At 42.4% G+C, this 26676-nt stretch overlaps 1 protein-coding gene across 1 annotated transcript; it reads left to right on the forward strand.

Annotated features, from left to right (window-relative positions):
• Nucleotides 1–16924: 16924 nt before the first annotated feature.
• On the forward strand, nt 16925–23041 carry LOC143750197 (eosinophil peroxidase-like). Its single transcript, XM_077243087.1, has 16 exons — nt 16925–17099; nt 17398–17457; nt 18720–18813; nt 18905–19080; nt 19180–19312; nt 19398–19527; nt 19634–19840; nt 19934–20291; nt 20440–20600; nt 20700–20958; nt 21051–21221; nt 21375–21612; nt 21875–22071; nt 22297–22334; nt 22716–22751; nt 22957–23041. The coding sequence occupies exons 2-15, from the start codon at nt 17400–17402 to the stop codon at nt 22731–22733; spliced, it is 2238 nt and encodes a 745-aa protein (XP_077099202.1). The 5' UTR covers nt 16925–17099; nt 17398–17399; the 3' UTR covers nt 22734–22751; nt 22957–23041.
• Nucleotides 23042–26676: the final 3635 nt, after the last annotated feature.

A 26676-nucleotide genomic window follows, 5' to 3' on the forward strand; every position in this document is an offset into this window, starting at 1 on the left:
CATGGAGTTGTTCTATCGATCAGTGAGCGAGGCACAAGCAAAACTCAGCATTCTGAGCCGGCGCAACGGGGCAGATAGTGCTGATTTCTAGACCGACCGAAGCTTGGCCTGTAAGGCGGGAACACAGGCTCTGGTTTGATGCGGCTAGTTCTTAGAAAGCCCGCTAAACACAACAAAGAGCTGCTCAGTCTGTCTGAAAACAGACGAGCGGGACACATAGGTTCTCAGTGCCCTGACAGGGCAAAGGAGACTCGCGTCCTTCTCCTCGTTGTGATCCGGAAGGGTGGACAGGGAAATAACCTGGGCCCTGAACGGTGTGTTGAGGGATTTAGGCACGTACCCGTGCCTTGGTTTGAGTATGACTTTCGAGTCATTAGGCCCGAATTCCATACACGTTGCGATTACCGAAAGCGCTTGTAAATCCCCAATGCGCTTCACTAAAGCGAGAGCCATAAGAAACACTGTTTTGAAAGACAAATGTTTCATGTCTGACAAATGGATTGGCTCGAATGGGGCACCTTTCATGCCTTCCAAAACCGTAGAAAGGTCCCACACAGGGACTGAAGGGGGTCTGGGAGGATTCAGCCTCCTAGCTCCCTTGAGGAATCGGTTTAGTAAACGCCGCAATGGCCGCCACATAAATTTTAAGCGTGGATAGGGTTCTGCCCTTATCCAGTAGCTGTTGAAGGAAGGAGAGAACTTCCATAACCCCGCAGTCTAGGGGTGAAAAGCCCTGAGCTTGACACCAGCCAGAGAACACAGACCATTTTGAGGAATAGAGCCGTCTAGTAGAGGGGGCCCTAGCCTGCGTGATCGTGTTTAACACTCCCTCCGGGAGGTTAGCGGGTACCCGTTGATGGCCCATGCATGTAGGGACCATAGTTCCAGACGAGGATGCCAAATCGAGCCCTTGGCCTGAGAGAGGAGGTCTTTCCTCATCGGTATAGTCCACAGGGCAGTGCTGGTCAGCTGCATCAGGACTGGGTACCAAGCCTGTTTCATCTAGAGCGGAGCCACAAGCAGCACTGAGCATCCGTTTTCCCTGATTTGTTCCAACACCTGAGGCAGGAGCGAGACGGGGGAAAAGGCATAGAGAGGACAGCGGGGCCAGACGTGGGCCAGCACATCCCTGCTTTTGGAGAAAAACTTTGAACAGTGAGCGTTTTCTTGGGACGCGAACAGGTCCACCTGCACTCTCCCGAATGTCTCCCACAGCAGTCGGATCGTCTGCGGGTGCAGCGACCATTCTCCTGCTGGAACATTGTTTCTGGACAGTCTGTCCGGTCCCAGATTCAGGTGACCAGGCACATGCGTTGCTTTCAGTGAAAGCAAGTTGTGCTGAGCCCAGACCAGGAGGCGTTCCGTCAGCCTGTAAAGGTTTCAGGACCTGATGCCACCCTGGTGATTTATGTATGCAATGTTGTCCGACCGGACCAAGACGTGGTGACCTTTTATCTGGGGACAGAAGCGCCTTAGCGCGTTGTCGACTGCCACCATTTCCAGACAGTTTATGTGTAGAAGCTTTTCTCGTTCTGACCACTGGCCAAAGAACGGTCTGCCCTCGAGCAGTGCTCCCCATCCCGAGGTGGAGGCGTCCGTGGACACCACCTTCACACTCCAGAAAGTCCCCAGGCTCACACCTGACTGATACCAGTTGGTTGCTTTCCAAGCTGGTCCGGTTTCTTTCATGGTCCGGTTTGGACCCCCCGCGGGTTTCCTTTGACGTTCCAGAATCGGATCTGTTGTCCATCGCAGCATCACAGGGCGGGCAATAATCTTCAGGAAGTGAAGATTTGACAATGCTGCCACTTTAGGGTGTGCATATGGCATTTGTCGAGTCAGATCCTGAGATGACGGCCATGCTTTCCCGGGCCGCTGCGAGCATCGGACTAGGGTGGAACCCTCCACCCTGTGCTGAGCGCTCGCTGCTGTACGAATGGTTTTGGGGTGGCCGCTGACTGTCGTCGCCGTCTAACCCCAATACCTTTCTTCCCAGATGTGCATCAGGATATCTCGGAATCCAAGAAGACCCCCATGTCTTCCAACGATCCCTCGTTGATCTCCTCTGCCCTTCCTTCCCATGGCCGCTGCTCATGGGTACACTGGGGTCCCCCGGTTAAACGCTCTGTTGTGATACTAAAATAACTGTGTCCTCAGAGTGCTTCTTCTCGGCGCGATCCTAAGCACCCATCCGAAGCCTGTAGTTTTTCGTCTACACTTGTGGCGAAATCCTATAGCATCCAGGACAGGCAGTCGCCTCACTGCATGCCATGGCCATTCTGCTGGTCTTCCTGGCCCAGGTGTTCATGGACATGCAGGAGGGCAGGACTGACCCAGGGCTCTTCATTGAGCTGCGCGCCGCTACTGACCTTGCTCCCCGAGCGACGAAAGTGGCTGCACGCTCCCTGGGTCAGGTAATGTACACCATTCAAGCCTCTGGCTTAACCTGTCCGATGTGCAGGATGTCCGGCGGTCCCGTCTGCCCGACACCTCATTTCCCAGGTCACCCCTTCGGCGGTGCGGTTCAGGGGCTGTACAACAGTTCTCAACCACCCATGAGGTTGCAGACTGAGGCATATTCTGCCCCGATGGCTCAGCCGTCCGCTCAGATCCCTCAGTCTGCCCACCGCCAAAGGTGCCCTCCCGCGGCTTCCACCCCGCCCGTTCACCCGGGCTGGCTCTGGAGGCCGCAGGGGGACCCCACAGCCCTCTCCTGCCCCGCCCCCGCTAAACGCCGGGCCAAGCGGCACTTTTGAGACGTGCTGCTCAGGGATGATGGTCACTTCTCAGGAGATGGTAGCAGGACCACTCTTTCCCCCGGCGGAGGGCCGGGGGCGAATCCTTTGTTTTCCACTCCCCGCTGCTCACCCCCGGGTGGGCAGCACCCTAATGTGGTTAAAGCAAGAAGTGACATGTTCATCCCTGACCACACAGAGTTCTCGGACGACACGGTGCACCGCCCCCGAGCCGTGCACCCCTCGTCCTCCTCTGTCCCAGAGCCGGTTGACAGTGACCCCGGACCGCGCCGCTCTCATCCACCTCTTTCGCCAAACCCCTGGCAGAGCAGACCCCCGTGGAACGTTCATCCTTCCCTGGTATCCTCTGTCAGGATAATGACTGTGCCCCCACACCGGGCCGCTATTCCGTCCACGTCTGGGCCAGTCATTCTGCCTTGCTGCACCACCGGTGGGAAGTCTGTGGTTCGTATGACCCCGCTGGTACAGTTCTTGGGAACCTGGCTAGAGCTTCCCAACCTGTCCCGCTGGGTCGCGTGGAAGATCAGGCTCGGCTACGCAATTCAGTTCGCGCGGTCTCCTCCCTGCTTCAGGGGAGTCCGCTCCACTATGGTCACTGGCAATGCCCCTATCATGAGAGCGGAGGTTGCTACCCTCCTGGCGAAGGGTGCGATCGAGACTGTCCCTCTAGCCGAAATGAGGTCCGGCTTCTACAGCCCGTACTTCATTGTCCCGAAGAAAACCGGTGGTTACGGCCAATCCTGGACCTGCACGTTCTGAACCGCTCCCTTCACAGGTTGCCGTTCAAGATGCTCACGGCCAAACGTATTTTCGAATGTGTGCGGCCCGAAGGATTGGTTTGCAGCAATCGACCTGAAGGACGCCTACTTTCATGTCTCCATTCTCCCTCGACACAGACCGTTCCTACGGTTTGCTTTCGAGGGGCAGGCATATCAGTACGCGGTTCTCCCATTTGGGCTAGCTCTGTCTCCTCGCGTCTACACGAAGGTCGTTGAGGCAGCCCTTGTTCCCCTACGGGAACACGGGGTTCGCATCCTGAACTATCTCAACGACTGGCTGATCCTAGCTCACTCTCGAGACCAGGTTTGCGAACACAGGGACCTAGTGCTCCGGCACCTAGCCCTTCTGGGCCTTCGGGTCAACTGGGAAAAGAGCAAACTTTGCCCCGTGCAGAGGATCTCTTTTCCCGGTATGGAAATCGACTCGGTCACCATGTAAAAGGCGCAGCTTACGAGCAAGCGCGCGCAGTCACTGCTGACTTGCCTGAGACAGTTCGGGGGCAAGAGTGCGGTTCCACTGATACCTATTCAGAGGCTCCTGGGGCATATGGCATCTGCAGCCGCGGCAACACCGCTCGGATTGCTTCATATGAGACCGCTTCAGCTTTGGCTTCACGACCGAGTCCCGAGGTGGGCATGGCAACACGGCACCCTCCGAGTACCAGTTACTCCGACCTGCCGTCAGACCTTCACCCCGTTGTCGAACCTCAGTTTTCTACGGGCCGGAGTGCCCCCGGAACGAGCTTCTCGGCATGTTGTCGTAACTATAGATGCCTCCACCACGTGCTGGGGCACCATGTGCAATGGACGTGCTGCCGCGGGCTCCTGGACCGGACCCCAGCGCCTTCTGCACGTCAATTGCCTCGAGTTGCTGGCTGTACGTCTTGCTCTGCGCCGCTTCCGGGCCGTGCTCAACAATCAACACATACTAGTCCGTTCAAACAATACCGCCACTGTAGCGTACATCAACCGTCAAGGTGGTCTACGCTCTCGCCGTATGTCGCAACTCGCCCGCCACCTCCTCATATGGAGTCAGAAGCATCTGAGGTCGCTTCATGCCATTTATATCCCCTGAGCCCTGAACTGTGCAGCCGACAAGCTCTCACGGCTTCAGCCCTCCCGGGAGATTGGCGACTCCATCCCCAGTCGGTTCAGCTGATTTGTGACCAGTTCGGGGACACACAGATAGATCTGTTTGCCTCTCACGACTCGACCCATTGCGCCCTGTATTATTCCCTGACCGAGGGCACGCTCGGCACGGATGCACTGGCTTACAGCTGGCCGCGGGGCCGCAAATATGCATTTCTCATAAAGCTACCAATGCTTTTACCCTTGAATTATTTCTAAATTTAGCTGTTAGCTGGGAATTAGTCTTTCTTGGCCAGGAAGATATAATATTTCCTAAAATTGATAATTGTTTATGCTTTCCGTTCATTGGATGAACTGATAAAATGATTATTGATTCTGCTACAGTAAATTCTGAAAATAATTAAATTATTAATTATTGATCATAATCCGTTATGAATAATAATTAGTTATATTTATACGGGCGTATAAACGCTACATTTTATTGGTGGAGAATGCAGGCAGTTTAACCTAAATTGTAAGCATATACGAAGTAATTTATCTTTTCATTTTGTGCGGATGAGAGATCCGTACCTCGAGAGCCTGTGTGACGTATGGAGAGCGCGCAGCGCGCGCCCTGTTTGAATGAATTGGATTCTGCTGCTTGAGTGAATACACCCCAGAGAGAGCTGTTACTCTAGTCTGTCTGCCTCCATATATGTTTTATTTTCAACTGCAGTAAAATAACCCAAGATATAAAATAGCACACAACAATAAGGTAAGAATTGAGCGTGTTCCTCAATTTCTGAAATACCTTGATTATAGCTTGCTGACATCTGCGTGTTCCAGCGTCTTTCAAAGCTATACGTGTGTGTATCAGCCAGAGAGCTTAACGAAATTATACTGCAGTAATTAAAATAACCATATAAGAACGAATATTCTCCTCACAGAGCGATGAGCGTGTTCCTCATCTAACGTTATATATTTTTATCCGATTCACAGTGCGTGTTCCATTGCGATCCGTGATAAACATAGAAGCAGTTATATTTATCTGATTGTCAATGCGTGTTCCATTGCAATCCCAGTAATAAACAGCTGTTTGTCTATGTTTGCTTGTATGGTTGTCTGTTCAATGAATTATCATGCAAACACTGCGTGTGTCCGAGTGTAGTTGAATAAGAGTTATTTTTATTGTGTTCAAGTAAAGATTGATGTTGAAACTAACCAACAGTGAAGAACCCTGTTGTTTTGTGTGCTCAGATAACATTGCACAGAGACGATCCGCCCGAGATCGCTATTTCCCCATCTATATTACAGCGCAAAGCTGTCCTTTAAAGTTAAACTCACTTTTAAAAAACTGAGTGAAGCCCCACGTCGTAAGAACAGCTACGAGTGGTGTCCCTTATTTGTACAGTTTGAAATGCGCCGACATTTCACGTGATATGATCAACTGTACGTCCATATTCTTTAAACATTGTTGAAATGCGCCGATATTTCACGTTATGCGTAACTGTTTACAAACTGTTGCAATTCACATGTTTGCCCACTAGCGTTTGTTTGGTCGCCCTAGTTACGATCGTGACGCGGAAGTCTTAACCCACGCTTCCGGGGGAACTCTGACCTCTCGCATGATCCGGCCACTGTGTAAACAAACCCTTTGGTGGCTAAGCTAGCTACCCCTTTGCTAAGCTAACCTAAGCAGGTGTTACAGTGCCTATATGCTAAAGCCTTAAGCATTATTTACGGTTATCAGCAGTACTAACCTCAGTGGTATATACAGTGTCTGTGTGAACAACCTTAAAGGGATTTAACCATTTAAACACCTTGACTCTACACTTGTTGGTCTTTTCTTCTTTCTTATTTACCTTTCTCATATCTTAACCCATATTTTCTGTGAAAAGGAAGTCGTTTGCAATTATTAATTCCTTTACCTGCATTTTACTTGAAAAAGAAAATACTGGTTTATGATTATTAATTGTCAAATTTGAATTTGAGTTAAAAGAGGAAATATTAAATGAAAATGAAAATTTTATTTTCCTAAACAGGTATTTTATAATGATTTCTCGATTATTTTTAATAAATCTAATTTCATAATTTCTAAATTTCTCTTTTGGATCTAATCACTTCAGGCGAATAAGTCTTAAACTTAGAAAGTTTAGAACTTATTCCACCAACATTTTCCCTATTACAAAATATTGTTAGACTCATACTTGCTCCTTATTGTTATTGCGTTGTATCCTCCTGTCCTCATTTCTTTCAGTTGTGGTTATAAACCTAACCATTGTATTTTACTTATTCATTTACCTCTTTATTTAATTTCCCTTTTTCTTATTTTATCCATTATCATTATTACTTTCTTTCATCTTTATTACCTTTTCCTTACCTTTTTTTTTTAGCTTGGGAGTAACACACCTGAGCCTCAATAGGAGACATTGGTATCTCACTACGAGCTTCAAATAAATCTGAGATAACCCTCTCTTTCAAAGTTTTATTTGTGAATGTTTAGTTGTTTGGCAACTGTCAATTCTATACTCGTAGTTTGACAAAGGCTCCAGGAGCCATTTGTGGATCCAATCTCCTTCCATCCTTCCCTTCTCACATCTTTCCTGTGCTGTCCTGCTTTATTCAATCCCATTCTTCGCACTTGTAGGGAACATACCTGGGAGAACCATCAATTGATTCAAAAGAAAGAGAAAGATAATCTTTCCAAAGAAATGATTAGGTATTTGATTTTTAATCAAACCCTCTCTTGTTCTCCATACTCTCCCTGCATTTGAAAATGCAATTTACAATTTGACATCTTATCCAAGATCAATTAACAGAGACAGGTGTTGAGCAACCGTCGCCTTCAAAGCATCCCTGCTGTAAGCGGTCCAACTGACGGTGTGTGGTGTCAATCATGTCAAACTCAGAAAAGAGGTATCAGCAATATTGTTGTATTACTTTTCGTTGTAAACATAAACAATAATATTGTGTACCTTTCTGGAAACAGATTCTCTTTGATAGGAAGCATTTACGAGAAAAATCATATTTCTCCTAGTTAAGAATTTTCTTTCTTGTTTATTTTTTAAATTGGTTTTTAACCTCTCTCTCTCTCTTTTTCCCTTACTCAGTTGAGTGACATAGTCCTCACATCACGAGTTGAAACCAGCTTTTCATCGATAGAAAATATTCATTAAAAAAATATTTCTCCCATTGAAAAAAAAACCTTACAATTGGGATTTGTTTTAACCTTTTTCTCTCTCTTTCCCTCACTCAGTTGAGTGACGAAGTTTCCCCATCGCTAGCCTACCTGTCTCTACTGAGACCAACACGTAGACATTACAACATTTCACTATTGGTGTACCGTCACTGAAACGACACTTAGCTGTTCAACCACATATAGGCTTACATTCCACACAGGTCTGTGTCAGTCTCTTCACCCCAGCATACCAACATGTCGTGGACGACGAACCCCACTGCCCAAAGGCACGACGTGGACGCCTGGCTCAGAGGCATTACAGACTGCCTCACACCAAAGACAAATGAACTGTTATTATTTTTAATAATAATCATAATTCTGAGAAGATTCCTGACACATGATTCAAGCCAGAACCACAACCATGTGGAACTAACCAAGATCACCTGTTCCTTAAGCAATGCCTTCACAGGCCAGCTGAAACTAAGCGACAAGCACATCACCCACCTTCAGGAGGAGCTGTCATGTGCCCAGCGCCGCATAGACAAGCTGGAAGTGAAAGTCCAGGACGACTTCGAGTGTCAGACCACTGAGTTCCTGAGAGAGCTGATACACACTCAACACTGCACAGACCAGCTCAAAGCAAAAGCTCAAGACTAACTCAAAGTGCCTGATGAAGTGGAGCAAGAAACAAAGAAACAACTCGACAAGCTCCAAGAAGCCCTTGCAGTCACTAAACATGACAAACAAGAATTAAAGACTGTTCAGAAGCACCTGGTAAACCAACTCCAGTCTGCTGAACATCAGCTAGAGAAAGCCAAAGCTGACATTAAAGATAAGAACTCTGAAATGAATGCTCTGAAAGACCACCTGGAAAGGTGCAGCGCTGAAATGGACCATCTGACCCAACAGCGAGATGACGCCAACGACAAGCTCTACACGGTCAGAGATGAACTCCAGCACATTTTCCAACAGAAACCAGAGCCAAGAAGGGAGAGACCTCCCTCAGCATCACCCCTGCTGAGCAGAACAGTGTCCTCCATCCAAGAACTGGCATACAGTGAAAGAAGTGAATGGCCACAACCCAAAATGTCACAGGCCTTAACCACAGAACTGTTCACTGCCAACAAGCAACGAGAGCTCATCCAGGCAGACTCCAAAGCTGCACAGGGGATGGCCTTTAAAGATCTCAACCAGCTGGTTAAGAATATAACTCAGTTCAACCCGAACTCCACAGAGGGTCCCGACATCCAGACCTACATCCGAGATATCAACTTCCACCTAGAGGTGAGACCACATATGACTGACAGAGACAGGTTCTACCTCCTCAGATCCACATCCAGTCCAGAGGTACGAAGATTCCTAGACCGACAACCTGCTCATGTCAAGTCAAACTACCAGCTGCTATGTGAGACACTGATTAAAGAGTTCACAGGCCCAGAGTCGGAACATGGTGTGTTAATCGCCTTGGAAACCAAACAAGGTCAACAAGAGACTCCCCAAGCCCACTACCACCGCTTTCGACAAGCTTACTTTGGTGCACATAACAAACCTGAACATGAAGAGGATGTGAACTTCAAAACCCTCTTCCTGAGAAACCTGCACCCGGGATTGAGTTATCATCTTGGTGTCATGGCCAGCGCAGACACAATGACAATCCAACAGCTACGTGGCCTGACACACAATGCCTACATCAAACAAAAGATGTCCTCAAAGAAAGGTTTGAAAACATCCACAGTTTCAAACTCCTTCAGCCAAGACACAAGTCTTGCACTGGAAGACAACCAGTGGAATGACAACACAGTTCTTCGTAAGAAGCACAGAGAACGTGACTCCCATGCCGCTGACAGATACCACACCAACCGCATGGAAAAGTCATGGGACCAGCCACGCTTCTCAAGTAACCCACAAGAAGGAAACCACTGGAAACCTAACTGGACATCCAAAGGCCATCAACCAATGCATCCAGAAGCACTCCATGTGGGTACTCAACAACGAAACCCACCTTGGCACCACTCAGTTAAACACAGCACCGAGTATGCCCAAGAACCAGGCAGTTTACCCTCAGAAGACATGGAGCAACTAATGAGGCAACTGAAAGTTTTCATCGGAAATGAGTTAAACATGGATGACGAACAAGATGGCGATGGAACGGAAGACCACCGATTCATCTGATACACCTTCATAATGAAGATGACGACCACTTGTTCTACTACAACACAGAACAAAGTGGTCTCTCACAGTCAACCACCAAACGAGCTCCAAACTCAAGAACCATGTGTGTGCTACAGCAACAACAGTAAGCATAGAAGGTCAGAAAGTCTGTCACAACCAGTAGGCATCATCGGAGGAATGCAACAACGGAGACCAAGTTTCGCACTACATCTTCACACATCCTTGCCAAACTACCTCCCAATGTCTGCCAGAGAACTTCCTGCCTTACTGGATTGACCCCCAGCAGATCACAGAAGATCCCTTTTCCAAGGCAAAGATGCAACAAGCTCATCAGAGCTAAGCCATCAAGCAAAGGGGTGGAGCAAAACAGACTGAAACAGATCTGACCATACATACATACATGCATACATGCACTACACAACACCCCTAACATACTCACTAACATACAGAAGTTATCCACCTCTACCGTGCAAAACATTCAACAAATATGTTTTCCCCCACAGGTAGAAACTAACTTCAGAAACTAGCTTGACAACTTAGCTACACTTACGATAGGAAACATGGTAACTACCCATCCAACAAGTACACCTGAGAACACCTCTCATTACACCATGATACCTGACACCTTAGCTGCGCAACCGTAGTTATAAGTCCTATCAGGAACACTCAACTGCTTTGTTTTGTTTTACTTCTTCCTTCCTTTCCTTCTTCTTTTATTAGGTAAAATGCCTGTCCACCCCATAAGGGTCAAGGTCACAATAATAGGACTGACACACCACTCCTATATTTGTAAGTCACCTTAAAACGAATGTGAGCCAGAGAACTCCCTGCATCATTCGTATCACAAATTGAAAGGTAAATTGGTCTAAACCTAGAACAATTTAGAAGAGAATAAAACAAACAAATCAAACTTAGTAACAAAGTTGATCAATCACCGTACCAAAACAAACTAGAATAACGGTCCTAAAATTGAACTAAACTTTATTTAACGTGATTGACTATATTGTGAGAGTGAACCTGTTTAGGCCTAGATAATCTAATGCCCTGCACCAGTAAAGTGACCAGTCATGGAGGTGTTGTCTTGTTGTTTGCTGTGTGTGTTTGCTTCCTCTACCCATTTCTCCAGCGTTCACTGATGTCTTCTTCTCAACCCATCATTGAACGAAGGGGGGATATGTAGCAACAATGAGAATGTACCAAACACAATTGAAGCTTTTAGGTGACTGTTCATACATAATCCCACAAAGAGTCTTCACATTCCAGAATCAAATCACCAGACCCAGAGCCATAGGCTCCAGAGAATCTGCAACCGGAAGGACCTTTTATTGTTTAACTAAAGGAAGAACGTTGTCAATGTTTTATAATTTGGCAAAACAGATCTGTTCAGAAATGGTGAAACAAGAGGCCCTAACAAGAGGTCACCTGACCCCTGCGACTAACAGACTACGACTTTCTTAAGGACCAAGGTCCCATGACAGAGATGTAAAACAGACTTCCCCCTTCTTGAAGACCTTTGAATGACCTCATTGTTGAGACCGCTTAAAAACAACAGAGACAAGAGACTTTTCATATAAAAATGCATACAATCATCACAAAACAATTCTTGACGAACTTATAATCAAACATCGTTCAACTACATAATTCTATAGTGTGTCTATGACCCCTGTATGTGTCTATTATGCTTAATCACATATAAGTCATCTAATTGTTGTAACTATTACCTGTGCGAATGAAAGGGTATCGTGTTTCCTATCATTATGCTCATATATTATTCATTCAGAAGGTGGCTTGATTGAAATCTGTGTAAAAATGTTTATGTTCTTAAAATGGAAATTATGTCTTAACTGAATCCTCTGTTCGAGCTGATGAGTAAGCTGACCACAGATAACACATGATTCACGATTAGAGAAAGGGGGGGGATAGAAAAGACCCCCTTCTCAAATAACTATATAGTATCTTATTGTCCGAATTCCAAATTCCTCCAGGAGGCGGGACAAAACACTTGAGTTTAAAACCTTAGACCCGAACAGGACTTTACTAGAATAATGCGCTAGAAGAATAGAACAGAAATCGGGCGGGCTCTCTCGAAAAAGGTCTCGGCACAACAACAAGTCGGGTGGAGAAGACGATGGTTATAGTAACCATGTAGACGCGTAGAGACAAAGAACCCAAATTAAGATCAGAAGAACGGGTTCAACAGCTTCAATCAAGCCATCGTCATCTATTCTCGTCTCAATTTTCTTTCTTTCCTAAGTTTTCCTTTATTTTCTCGATAAAAGTCTCGGTTCTAAGTTAAGTTTTGCCGCAAAGTTTCGTTTTAACATTTCAACTGCAAAACCAGCTTCCAACTTCAAAGACTTTCATTCATCCGCGCCAACACACCACGTGACTGGCTGTCCAAGATCTATCCAGGCACACAAGAAGATCAGCCAAACGAACGGACCGGGAAACCCCCTTTACTACGGAAAAAGAATCCCCAAAAGCAACGCAAGGACAAGCAAGTAGCCTCCAGACTGAACTGGTGTAAAATTGCATAACCCGCCTAAGAAACGATAGAAGGGTTAAATTAATGATTGATGGTTCGTTCAGGTCATGTCTTATAAGTGCATTTAGAAACTTGGGATTTCACCATCTCACTCTTAAAACTCATTCTTTCCTCACTCTCTTCTTTCTGCAACTCGTATGAATGTTTGTGTGCGTGTGTTTGTGTTAGATATTAGTTTTATGTTCTAGGATAATCAATAAAGTCTTTTTTATATTTTAAAGATAATTGTCTTGTGTTATGTGCTTACAGATTTATTGTCTTGAACTGCGATCTAAAGCTACCTATGCTTTTACCCTTGAATTATTTCAAAATTTAGCTGTTAGCTGGGAATTAGTCTTTCTTGGCCAGGAAGATATAATATTTCCTAGAATTGATAATTGTTTATGCTTTCCGTTCATGGATGAACTGATAAAATGATTATTGATTCTGCTACAGTAAATACTGAAAATAATTAAATTATTAATTATTGATCATAATCCGTTATGAATAATAATTAGTTATATTTATACGGGCGTATAAACGCTACAGTTCCTACCACTCCCTTCCGGGACCAGGTGGTGAACCTGCAAGCGCTGCCCCTGGAGGAGGCAGACCCAGCCTTGGCACTGCTCTGTCCAGTACGCGCTCTCCGCGCCTATGTAGACAGGACGCAGTGTTTCAGGACCTCAGACCAGCTCTTTGTCTGTTATGGTGGGAAGCTGAAGGGAAAGGCTCTCTCCAATCAAAGGTTGTCTCACTGGATAGTGGACGCCATTGCTTTGGCATACCAGCAGCAAGGTCGACCGTGCCTCCGTGGTGTGACTGCCCACTCCACCCGGAGTGTGGCGTCCTCTTGGGCTCTAGTGCACGGCGCCTCGCTAACAGACATCTGCAGAGCTGCAGGCTGGGCGACACCGAACACATTCGCCAGATTCTACAATCTCCGAGTGGAGCCAGTCTCCTCTCATGTACTCGCTTCAACCAGCTAGTACTGGACCCGCTCAGGTGTCTTCGCTTGCTCGCCATTCCACTCCACGGACTGGATACGTGCGATATCTCCTCAGGTGAGCTTCTCCGAAAGCCCTGAGTTCCTCCAGCACTCCTGACGTCGGGGCCAGTATCTATTGCCTGCGCGTCGGCTAGGTGCCTCCCGTGTGCATGGTCCCTCCTCTGAGCGACCCCCACATGTGTATTTCCACTGTAAGCCTCTCTGAGCATGTGTCTTCCCTTGGCAAGCCACCTTGCCACCCCTGGGGTTGAAATATTCCACCTGAGGCTGGACACCCCAGTGTTCTCCATATGCATCCCTCCGGGTCATATGTGTATTCTCTAAGTCCACCCGTCTGGGTTGGCAATAATTGCATATTTCCTCTAAGCTATGGGATATGCTCCCCAGTGTACCTTGGTATTCCTGTGCAAAATAGGAGTCCTTCGTCCGTGCCAGTCTCATGACAGGGATCTCAGATTTACGCAGGGCACTGGAAGACAGCCGAGAAGGTGGCGTGATTAGACTGGTTACCCCATTCGTCGTCATCCGACGGAACTCGGAGTGACAACGAAAGGTAACGTCTCGGTTACCTATGTAATCCTCGTCCCCTGAGTAGGGAACGGAGACGTTCCGTCTGTCTACCACTTACCGCTGTACCGCGGGGAACGCCTGAGCTCAGTCTTGGCTCCTCAGCGAAGAAATATCTGCATGTTGCCGGTGTCCTCCTTTTATACCCATGAGGTGGGGCGGAGATACGCTATGCAAATTCCGCAGACCCATGTCATTTCTTTGCAATTGGCGCGTTTTGTAATACTCGAAGTTGATAGGCTTTCTAAGCGAAACCCAATTCGTCGTCATCCGACGGAACGTCTCCGTTCCCTACTCAGGGCACGAGGGTTACATACGTAACCGAGACGTTTCTTTTCATCAGTCACGTGTTTCTTTGTCTTGGTTTCCTGCCACTCACACTACTCTTGTTTGATTAAAATCACTTCATATTGGATCATGTGTACATTCGTCTTAATCTTTGTGATAGTCTCATCTTTTGCACAACTTTAATAATGTCAAAAGATTTGTTTAAATGTTAAATTAAACTAAGTTTAGATTGACTAATATACCATGACAATACGTTCAATCACAACACTTTAGAATCTCAGATTGGAGTGAATATGTGCTTGAGCCATACACTCACTTGTCTACGTTCCTTGTTACATGTGCGGGTCATTGTGATCCTGGCACGTCGGTCTAGTTTGGTTTCGTTTCTTTGTCGGGATGCTTCACGTGTTTGTCCTCTGTTGTGAGTGCACAGGATCACGCTCTGTCTTGTCATGTGAGTGTGTGGTTTCGAGTTCACTCGGGCCGTACACTCTTCTGTCCACGTGTGTTGTGTTTTGTGTAGCATTTGGTTCGTGTTTACATCGGCCGCATGCTTTCATGTCATGTTTTGTCTTGTGGTGTGTAGCCCACAGCTTGTGTTTTACACTAGCTGTGTGCTTTCATGTTGTCATGTTTTGTGTGCACATGTGGCTTATGAGTGTTCTCATTGGCTGTGTGTTAATTTCTGGTTTTGTGTGAGCCCATGGCTTGTCATGTGTTTTCTTTGTGCCATGCGCTCTCCTGTCATTGTCTAACACCGCCCACCTTGTTACCTGATTATTGGTTCATTTGGCCCACCTGTCCTCCCTTGTTACCTGCCTTGTTTGCTCCCTATTTAAGTCAAGTCAAGTCAAGTCTTCCCCCTCGGGGTAGTTTTTGTTTGTTTTTGTTTTATTTTTATTATTAATAAAAGCCTTATTTCTTCTGCGTCTGAGTCCTCGCTTTATCTCCTCAAACCCTGACAAATGACTCTTGAAAATTTTGTCCTGAGGTTTGCCTTTACTTAGCCAACAAAGTGAAGTAAGTTACTTACTGTAAGGAAATACTTTCAACATATCTGTATAAGAAAAATTCTGCGAGACCAAATAAATTAATCAGTTGTTTTTCTAGTCTACTTTTAGTAGTAAAATTGCAATTAAAACGACGAAATTAAATTTGACATGACCTCAATTATGAAAGAGTCTTATGGAATGAGGATTTTTGAAAAACAGAAATTAAAAGAAATTTAAAACAGACAGACATTGTGCCCAGTAAAAAATAGTGAATTGGACAAAAAACAAATGACCTGATAACACAATTGATTGAAAATATTTTGATAAATGTTAGGTTTAAGGCGAGTATTAAATATGTTTTTACTGGTAGAGGCATTGTGTGTGCCAGCATATTTTCCATGAACTAATTCTGTATTCAGGAAAGCAAAGCAAATCCTAACTTCATAATAAGGCACTGATTCATCACATCATGTGGTTTGATGTCATAAACTCTATGGCAGGTGCAGTGCTGGTAAGAATAAAAAAAATTTAAAAAAATAACAAAAAACCCCACACTGATAAATTGAGTTAGAGTTCCTAGCAAGAGTGCTTCCTGATCTTAGAGAGAGATTATAGGTCACCAGGCTGTTAAACAATTTTAACTATTTTTAGTTTTCAACTTTTAATTTCCTAAATGTTAGAAAAGTTTAAAAAACAAACAAACAAACAAAAACATGATGACAGTAATATACACTGTCTACCAGTCAAATGTTTCAACAATTTTTTCTGAGTTTTAATTTGTTACCCATGGCCTTAAAAAGCTTTCTCTTAAAGGCGTCTGCTTGAATTTTTAAAATGTGTGGACAATATAAATTGTGTAAATGTATGAATATAATTTTTTAGTTTAGTGTCCAATTCACACTATTAACTAGTTGCTTATAAGCATGGATATTACAACGATATTGTCAGTTTGTTAGTACTTATAAAGCACATATTCATGTCTATTTCTGCATGACCATATTCTAGGCTACATCCCTTATTCCTAAACTTATCAACTACCTTACTAACTATTAATAAGCAGTGATTGGGAGTTTACTGAGGAAAAAAGTCATAGTTAATAATTAGTTAATAGTGAGAATTGGACCCTAATCTAAAGTGTGACCAATTTTTTATACAACGTTTTATTGTATTTATTTTATTATTATTTAATGGATGAACTGGAGTAGACAATTAAAGAAAAGCAGCCGCCCTTCATGTACATTTAAACTCCTGTGCTGTTGTAATTCTGAGATCTAAGAGAGTGGTTACTTTGACTTTGACCATGTAAGATAGTTTTAAAAATTTTGGTAACTACATAATTTCCTTACTTCTGTTTAATATTCTTTTAGTTTTAATAACCAACCATTATTCTAAAATGTGGAAAATATGAACAATGTTCACTCTTTTAGACTAGTACTGTATCTGCAAGTACACTGAATTTTCATTTTTTGGTGAACAATCCCTTTTGTCAGTATTAAGAAGCTACGTATAGAAATCCGTAGCTATTGTTTTTGCATTCCTGTAATGCTTACTAAGAAGTTTCACGTCAAAACAATTAAAGAAACACCCCAGATGGTAAATGTGAAAAGGAAGAAGGAAGTAAACCAGTTGCCCTGCCTACGAATCCCTTACTGATGCTTAACAGAGTAAGGATGAGGGACGGTATAAAGCACGGCTGCTCCATACAGTCAGTACACCACACTATTAGCCTTGAGTCCAGAACCAGAGAGCCTGAGACCTGTAACCAGGTGAGAAATGCAACACGTCTAAAACTTATCTTTAGATGACTTTTTTTTTTTTTTTCATGTGTCTCTTAAAATGTAAAATATGCATTATTATTTTGTTTAAAAACTTTTTAAAAACTAATTATATCTTATACTCCAAATGACTACAGTATAAAATAACATTTTAATCTAACTTAGTTTTTAAAAAGTTAAATTATTTATTCATTTCTATAATTTTTTTCACCAAAATTGAGGAAATGCATAAAACAAAAAGTGCAATTTTCATAAACAGTTTTTCATATGGTCACACTTTGTGTTTCAGAGATGAATCATCCCACATTGCTTTTTGTGGTCGGGTGCTGTTGTGCCCTTTCAATGGGTGGTAAGTTTATCAGTTTAGGCCCTGATATACTCAAGGATTCAAAGTTCTTTTTCGTTCTTTGCTTCTAAAAAACGTGACCAGCGATATACTGTTAGCGAACATCGCAATGTTTTAGATTAATATATAAATATGTGCTGCAAGCTTTCCTCTCAATAACAAAATAAACAACAAAAATTTGAAAAAAAGCTATTTTAAAGAAAGCATAAGAAAAGCATCTGATCGTAGGAATTTGGATATGTTTGTACAAGCTCTGCAAATTGGCACTCCAGTAAAGTCACGTCAAGTTTATATTATATCACTTACTTTATATAATAGATTTCTTACAATCAAACAGCTTTACAGTATTAAACATGAAAAAACAGTGTCAGTGACTCGTGTTATCAAAAGTACAACTTAATTTTCTACTCCAGTGTGTTCATGTATTTTATTTGCGGACATTCGACTTCGACAGACTGAACAGAAGAAATTAACCGGAGATTCTCTTTTTAAAGAAAACGGAGCATCTTTGCACACCAACCTATTATGTAATCACCTTGGACCAGTAGTACGAATGTGTTTACCAGCTGGAGCGAACTTTTCTGGAAAGTTAGCTTTGCAAAGCTGTTCCGACCCGATTTTGTACGAAACGAATTATGTTCTTCAATTTCACTTGAAATATATTGGGGGCCTTTAGTCAAGTCAAGTCACCTTCATTTATATAGCGCTTTTAACAATATGGACTGTTTCAAAGCAGGGGAGAGACTAGTTGACACTTCAGGACTGCGTTGTCGTCGTGTCCAGGCGCAGATCCTTCATTATATTCAGATACGGCCTGGATCCGGCAGACTGCGGTAAAATTCGGGTTAAACAGAGAGACCAATATTAGCATAGATGCCATCCTTCTTATGATGTACCAAGTACATCAGGATTTATGGGAAGTGTTCCCGGTTCCGGCTGATCTAAACTATGCAGCCAACCATTGAATTATAGAAGTCTGTAATGTGTTGTGTGTGCTAAGCCAAAGAGATGTGTTTTAGTCTAGATCTGAACTGACAGACTGTGTCTGCTTCCCGGACAATGTTAGGAAGATTGTTCCGAAGTTTTGGTGCTTAATAGGAGAAGGATCCACCACCAGCAGTCATGCCATCAAAATCATGTCATCAAAAATTAAAAAAAGCTAATGAGATTAGCATTATAAAAAATACAGGTTTCATTAAAATTACTCATTATTAGTATTTCTGGGGCAATGATTTGATGATTTAATACCCTTTTCTTTTTTTTAGCAGAAGAAGAGAGTCCCGGGCGACATTTCATTCTAGATTCAATCGAGGAAGCAAAGCAAATAGTAGATGCTGCTTACAAGTATTCTCGTGATGAGTGAGTAAAGTTTGTAAGAATATTGCTCAATATTCCTATGCCATCCTCAATCATTGATTTATTTTATTTTTATAAATCTGCCCACTTCCAGGAGTTTGGCAAGGGTCCGCAAAGATGTCATCAAGCCTTCCGACAAGCTACGCCTGCTGAAACAGCCAGCTCGAAAGACACGAGAGGCTGTGAGAGCCGCAGATTACATGGGGCAAACGCTCAGACTGATCAGTGAGAAAGCTCATCATGTACACAAGAGGTCCATCAATGCTACAAGTATGAGTAAAACATGTTGCAAAACTTGCAAGGCTCAGAAAAGATCCATCACTGACTGATGTTCCTTGCTATAAACTGTCATTATGCGTTTTCCCCTAGATCTGCTCACTCTAGATGAGCTTAACACGATTACACGTCTGACAGGCTGTGCTGCTCAAGTTCGGCCCCCTTCTTGTAGGACCACATCTCACATAAACAAGTATCGAACGGCTAGCAATGTCTGCAACAACAGGTCTGTCTTGTCCTCCTTATTCAGAGTAGTCATAATCAAAGACTAAGTGTTTGCCTTACTAAACAACTAAATTTATAATTCCCAGGAATAACCCACTTCTTGGTGCATCCAACACCCCTTTTGCCCGCTGGTTGCCTGCTGTCTATGAGGATGGCATCTCCCAGGCCAAAGGGTGGGATCCCAACAAATTGCTTAATGGTGCAGTGCTGCCCCTGGTATGATAGAGATGATTATGAATAGTTTACTGAAGTCTACTTCTCAATCAAGTAGGCCATCAATCAGATAACTATGTCTGAATTCTGTCTACCTCATTGATTCCAGGTCAGACTGGTTTCTAATCGTATTCTAAGCACTGCAGATGCTGACATAGAGAGTGATCGTGACTTTACCTTCATGCTTACCATCTTTGGGCAATGGGTTGACCACGATCTGACTTTTACGCCCACCTCACCAAGCATTAGGTCCTTCAGCAGTGGCCTCAACTGTGATGAAAGCTGTGAGCGCTCTGAACCCTGCTTCCCAATTCCGGTCAGTCAAAGACTGTCCTTCTGTCAAATATTGTCCCAGTATTGTTGTTGTATGATAACGATCTTTCATGCTACATTTAATGTCAAAACACAGGCTCCTCCAGGAGATCAACGCCTGCTTCCTGACTCCTGTCTCCCTTTCTTCCGTTCATCACCAGCCTGTGGTTCTGGGAACACCGCCTATATCTTTGGTGGGGTCCCTAAAGTTCGGGAACAGATCAACGCTCTAACAGCTTTCCTAGATGCTGGACAGGTTTACGGAGCAGAGGATGGGCTAGCAAAGGAACTACGAGACCTGACCAATGATGGTGGTCTTCTGCGTGTCAATGATCAGTTCAAGGATAATGGACGAGAGCACCTGCCCTTTACCAGTGTAAAAAGTAACATGTGTGCAACGCGTAGGAAAACCCTCAATGACACCACCCTAACAGAGGTGCCTTGCTTCATTGCAGGTCAGTAACTTTTTCATTCTTAGAAAATATTATACCTACATATGCAATTAGCATTTGCAAATAGTAGGCATATACCACACATTTTAGATGCTGCATTTACCAGTGACGACTGGGAAAATGCCTAATAATTAACAATTGATGTGTGCAGGGGATGTTCGAGTTGTTGAGAACATTGCTCTTACCTCATTACATGCACTTTTCATGAGAGAGCACAATAGATTGGCTCGTGCCCTCCATGTGCAAAATCCTACCTGGAGTAGTGAAACCCTCTATCAAGAGGCAAGAAAAATTGTGGGTGCCTACAACCAGGTAAAGACACTCAATGAAAAGTGCATTAACACAAGCACAAACAGTTACATGTGGAGTACAACATATATTCATATATTCAACCTCTCCTTTCTGTTTTAGATATTGGTAATTAAGGAATACTTGCCGATAATTGTGGGCCCTGATGCTTACAATAGACGCCTTGGACAATATCCAGGTTACAATGAAAATGTGGACCCTACCATTGCAAACGTCTTTGCCACAGCAGCTTTCCGTTTTGCCCACCTGGCCATCCAACCCATCATATTTCGTCTTGATGAAAATTACCAGAACCATTCTCAATTTCCAAGTGTCCCCCTCTATGAGACCTTCTTCTCGCCGTGGAGGGTGATATTTGAGGGTGAGTTTGTGAGGCTTGTTACAGCATACCTACAGAGTCCTAAATTTGTCTTCTTTCAATCTCACTTTATTTCTGCTTTCCTTTCTGCTTAGGGGGCATCGATCCTCTGCTCCGTGGATTGATTGGTCGGCCAGCAAAACTGAATACGCAGGACCACATGATGGTGAATGCTCTTAGAGAGAGACTGTTTGCCTTTACAGCCCACATTGCTTTGGACTTGGCATCCCTCAACATGCAAAGAAGCCGTGACCACGCTATACCAGGTAAATATTCTGGACTCATACACATGCACAAAAACTCTTGGAACCCTTTAAACCCAACCACGTGAAGCCAATTCAGCTTCATATAGCATCATCACTGCATGTTTTTTTTTTTTTTTAAGACGTAATGGGTATTAATCTGTTGTTCCTCATAAGGCTACAATGCATGGCGTCGGTTTTGTGGACTGTCTGCACCTCAGAATGAGCAAGAATTGGCTGTGGTGATGAACAACACTGAATTGGCTCACAGGCTGATTGAGCTTTATGGCACCCCTGAGAACATTGACATTTGGTTGGGAGGTGTTGCTGAACCTTTTGTTCCTGGTGGTCGTGTTGGTTCTCTTTTTGCCTGCCTTATCTCTACACAGTTTCAGCACATTCGTGAGGGAGACAGGTAAAGATCTTTGTGTATTTAGTCCAGGGGTGTCCAATCCCTCTCCTGGAAGGCCACTATCCTCCTCCAACCCTGATTAAACACACCTGAACCCCATAATTAAGATCTTCAAGAAATCTTCAGGTTAATGCACTGTGGCAGGTTCGAGTTAAACTCTGCAGGACACTGGCCCCTTAGGAGCAGGATTGGACATCCCTGATTTAGTCTATGAGAACAGCATGTGTTTGAGTGGTGTTAATGCCAAATTGCATGTTGTGTTCAGGTTATGGTGGGAGAACAAAGGAGTGTTTACCACCATACAAAAAGCATCACTGGCCTCTGTGTCGCTGGCCCGCATCATCTGTGACAACACTGGAATCGGCAGAGTTCCTAGAGATCCTTTCCGCTTCACAAGTTCAGCCGATTTTGTAAACTGTGGGGATATCCCCGCCTTAGACCTCAACCCTTGGATTGAAACTGGTAAGGCACCACAGTATTAGGGGTCTAAAATGCTTATGTGCTATGTGGCCATACACAAAACTTCTTCCTCTGACTGCAAATTTCTAAGCTTCTTACTTCCTTTTTATGTGCTTGGAGAGGTTGATTTATGGTAATATAGGCACATATCATTTGAAGACATTTTAAAATTTGTTTGCATGGTCACCATGGTTTGACTCACCTGTGATTTGGTATTTGGCCTTCCAGGTGATGGTGACATCAACATTTCAGACATGAGAAATGAGGTTAGACAAGTGTTTGTTTTCTCTTAATTGCAAGCAAAAAGACGAGTTATGTTGTTGTGCACAAGACCCATTTACCTTAAAATGGCAATTCATTCACTGTAAAATCTCTAAACTGGACAAATTGAGTAATTTCTCTTTTGCTGTACACTGTACTAGTGCAGTGACATATATTAATACATTTGGATGTCACAACTGTCAAGCACTGTTTCATGAACTGCACCAAGCCTTTGTAAGCTGTTTAGTCCTTTCTGCCTTTCGCTTGCTTCAATGGGTTTTGCTTGGGTTATGAGACCTCTTTCACGTTTAAAACTGTTTTTCTTCTTTAATGTGAACAGTTAAGCTTATAGTACAAACATGTAACACATGTGCATTAACTTTCAGACACAGATTCCTTTATAGGACCTCGAGGAGAACCTGGTAAGCCAGTCATACATAAAACATGCCCTTTAAATATTCCTTCAACATAAAGCCACCAACCTCACTCTTTTTTAAATTATTTAAGCCAGATACCATAACTAACCAACAGAGCCAAGATTATAACTAATGCAAATAAAAAATATGATATTCTGTATGTTATCAATATCTAATATTTGTAGTTTTCTCTCATATTAAATTTTTCCAGGTCCACAAGGTGTAGCAGGCCCGCGTGGACCTCCAGGACCTCCAGGACCACCAGGACCCCTCGTTAATACAGCAGGACAAATTTCTACCAATAATACTTCTGTTGGCACCACCCTTTCTGTCTCTGCTATAGTGATTGTGTTCAGTTGGGTCCTTTGTTTTTTCGTTCAGAGCATCGCATAGGTGGAATTCTATACCACAATCAAAGAACTCACATCATTTAACTAATTTAAATATAATTTTAAGAAATGGCTTCATCATAAACAACAATGTAAACATTGATGTTTCTCACTTTATTATAAATATTATTATTATTTACTTAATCTTTTTTATATTTTGTCTTTTTGTATAACTTGTTTAACTGTGTTTTACAGAATTATTTATATTTTTTTAGGCCTAATAAGATCTGACAAATGGACTACCAATGAAAACTAGCCTTTGGGCTAATATGATCATGAATCATGATTAATGTACACTATCTCTTTTTCAATGAAATAAATTGAAATTGACCAATAACCAAAATCAGGGTTGTTTTACTGGCAACATTCCTGGTGTAGATTAATTCCAGTTTTTGTAAATAGGAACTCGGACTTTGGGCAATGTGACCTTAAAGAAAAATTATAATGTACAGCTAACTGCTGAATCAATCAACCTTAATTACGCGCTCATTAGCCTTGCCTTGCCTTAATGCATTACTATTTTCCTTTTATGTAAATGTTTTATTTATTCTAAATGCAGTTGTACAAATACACATATCCTGTGGATAAGAACAGCCAGAAAAAAAGTCTATAAAATGCAAGTTATAAATCTGCTACTTTTCCAATGTCTTTATTATTTTATAACGAAGTGCACTTATAATGTTAGTATGATTTTACATCAAAATTTGTTATAATTTAGAAATAAAAGGCCATTTTCTAACCTGATTTTTGTTCTCTGATTTAAACACTCTGGGGATGTGTCTGCTGTGAGGTTTCATTGTAAACAGCCACTGCTATGATTGGCTAACATCTTTGCATATGAAATAAGTATTACACATGGAACTCTCTTGAAAACTTTGACTATGTTTTTACTATTACAGCTCTCAAGAATAATCGTGAAAAGTGTTGATTATAGTATTATATTAAGATCTCCCTTCACATGAAAGGTTGCAGTGATGAGCATTGTAGCAGATGACAGACATGAATGCGGTGATCTTGTCATTGCCACTGGATATCTGCACATTCACAAATGCTTTCATCATAACTAAGAATGCAAACTTGATTTAATTAGGAGATTCATTGTGCAGAGTAGACATCATCATTGATTATAGTGGGAGTTTTGGTGAGAGTCCAGAACTCAGCCACTGATACACTCATGCTGTGCGATGGACCCTCACAGACTGTGATGATGCCTTTTAAAGATCATCAGCATCATAAATCCTGCAACGTTTTTTTGTAGTATCCTGGATTTTGTATTACAAGTTTCATTTCATTTCATTTTATTGTTTATTTTTACAGGGACAATGCACAATTAAAAGTAATTGCACCAGAATTAGCTAATAGCTAGTTTACATCTGCTGTCCCTGGGCAGGTAAACAAATAAAATAACATACATTACATATACACCACATAAAACATCACAATACATACATGTGCATAATATAAAATTTAAAACCAGAATATAAAACAGATAATGTACAACACAGTCATTAGTGGTTGCAGATCTGTTGTGATAGTAGCCAGTACTTTAGCTTATTTTTAAAAATTGAGAAGCTATTGAGGCTTCGAATATTTGTAGGGAGGGAATTCCACAACCCCACTACTCTAACTGAAAAAGCTTTTTGCCCAAATAGACGGTGGGCCGAACGCTGCTATCTGCTTTAGTTTTTGAAATGATAGATCCTCGAGGATAGAGTAGCTGCTTTTTTCACATAAACTAAATCATTTTTTTCTGAACACGTATCCGTTTGTTGGCAGTGTCAAGTCGATCATATTTTTTTGAAAACTGAATTTACGTTTAATAAACGGACTAGGCAAACGTGAGGGAGTACTATACATCTAACCAATCAAAAAACGAATTATATCGTCACGTGACCAACGTCTGCCAATAATATTCGTTCAAAATATAGTGCCATTACCACGACTGTAGCGTAGCACATGTGTTCTCCAGCTAGCCAGCCACATCCATGAGTTCACACCATAAAATCTTCTCTAACGAAATCTACACAATCAAACATTTTCCAGCAGGAATACTATCCGAAGTCGAGAAACATTAACAGCGACATCCAAGATTCCAGGTGTAAAGTTAATGGCTCAGGTAAATACTGCTGTTTATACCTGTCTTATAACGTTAGCTTAGTGCATGAGCTCTGTAAACCCGTTAACATATAACGTTATTCCGTTTTATGTTTGTATTTACAGGTAACGTTACACTTGTTAGAAATGACATACAGCTCACAGAGAAGAAAACATTTGTTTTGAGGAGATACAGAGCTAACGTGTTAGCATGTAAACGTTTTTAAATGTAATTTTAGCAGTGCATGTTAACATTAACGTAAGTTAAACAGTTATTGTATCAGGCTGTAGCCCCATAAATTAGGATATGAAAGACGATTACTAGACTGTAGACAGACATTAAAGTGGAAAAGATAACATTTATCATATAAGTTTACATCTACTAGCTACATCACCTAATAGCTATAGTCATGGAAGAGATAACATGTAACGTTATTATTTACCTAGCTACAAACGATTACATCAACTACACACAACCTAACGTTACTAGCTAGGCATGGAAGAGATAACATGTATTAAATAGGTTTACATCAACAGCAAATATCCTAATAGCTAGTCATGGAAGAGATACCATGTATTAAGTAACAATACATTACAATATCCTTAATATTATACATTTTATCATCACACAACAAAGTAATTAAAGGTAAAAAAAAGTGTAAAAAATTAAAGTGTAGGCTTCTTCGTCTAATATATTGTACTGAAAAAAGAAGGGAAAAACAGAAAAATGTGATGACTGCATGGATTGTAGTAGTAATGCTTCAACACTTGAGATTCAAATTCTTTAAATTTTCAAATAAAACAAACGAAATATAATTGTTTACTGTAATAAAGCTTTTTTCCTTTTGTTTAGTGTATTAATTACTCATGACAAATTTTCTAAAAATGTCAACCTTATTTTCAGTTTCAGCAAAGTTACTGCTGAGCCCTAATGGTACAGGTGAAACTTGAAAAATTAGAATATCGTGCAAAAGTTCATGTATTTCAGTAATTCAAATTAAAAGGTGAAACTAATACATTTAGTAAATATATAACTATAAACATATGCATGATTATACCTTTCAGAGGGGCGACATTTCTGTATTTAAAATTCTTTTTTTTATTGATTTCATGTAATATTCTAATTTTCTGAGATTTTGAATTTGGGTTTTTCATAAGCTGTAAGCCATGATCAACAAAATTATAACTTTTGCACGATATTCTAATTTTTCGAGTTTCACCTGTATGCTTTTATCATTCATATTGACACAAGGTCAGATTACTGTATGCATTTTAATCTGGGCTCATCTAGTTACACTTTTTTATTTTTTTTATTTTTTAAGTGTCACTGCCACTGCCCCGGAGCGCATATATATACGTTACCTGACCTAATCTTCACGCAAAATATCAAAGCGGTATACTAAGCTTTAACATTTTATTACTTTAATAAAATATTATAGTAAAAATAA

The sequence above is a fragment of the Siphateles boraxobius genome, unplaced genomic scaffold, assembly GCF_051911475.1.
Source record: "Siphateles boraxobius isolate OS27281-9 unplaced genomic scaffold, OSU_SipBor_1 25, whole genome shotgun sequence".
In the NCBI taxonomy this organism is placed as follows: Eukaryota; Metazoa; Chordata; class Actinopteri; order Cypriniformes; family Leuciscidae; genus Siphateles; species Siphateles boraxobius.

Excerpts from the sequence above, each read along its gene's own strand:
- LOC143750197 (XM_077243087.1), top strand. The coding sequence starts at position 17,400 with ATGAATCATCCCACATTGCTTTTTGTGGTCGGGTGCTGTTGTGCCCTT. Across the intron at positions 18,814-18,904 it reads TACAAGTATTCTCGTGATGA|GAGTTTGGCAAGGGTCCGCA; the intron begins GTGAGTAAAGTT and ends GCCCACTTCCAG. Across the intron at positions 20,601-20,699 it reads TTGTGGGTGCCTACAACCAG|ATATTGGTAATTAAGGAATA; the intron begins GTAAAGACACTC and ends TTTCTGTTTTAG.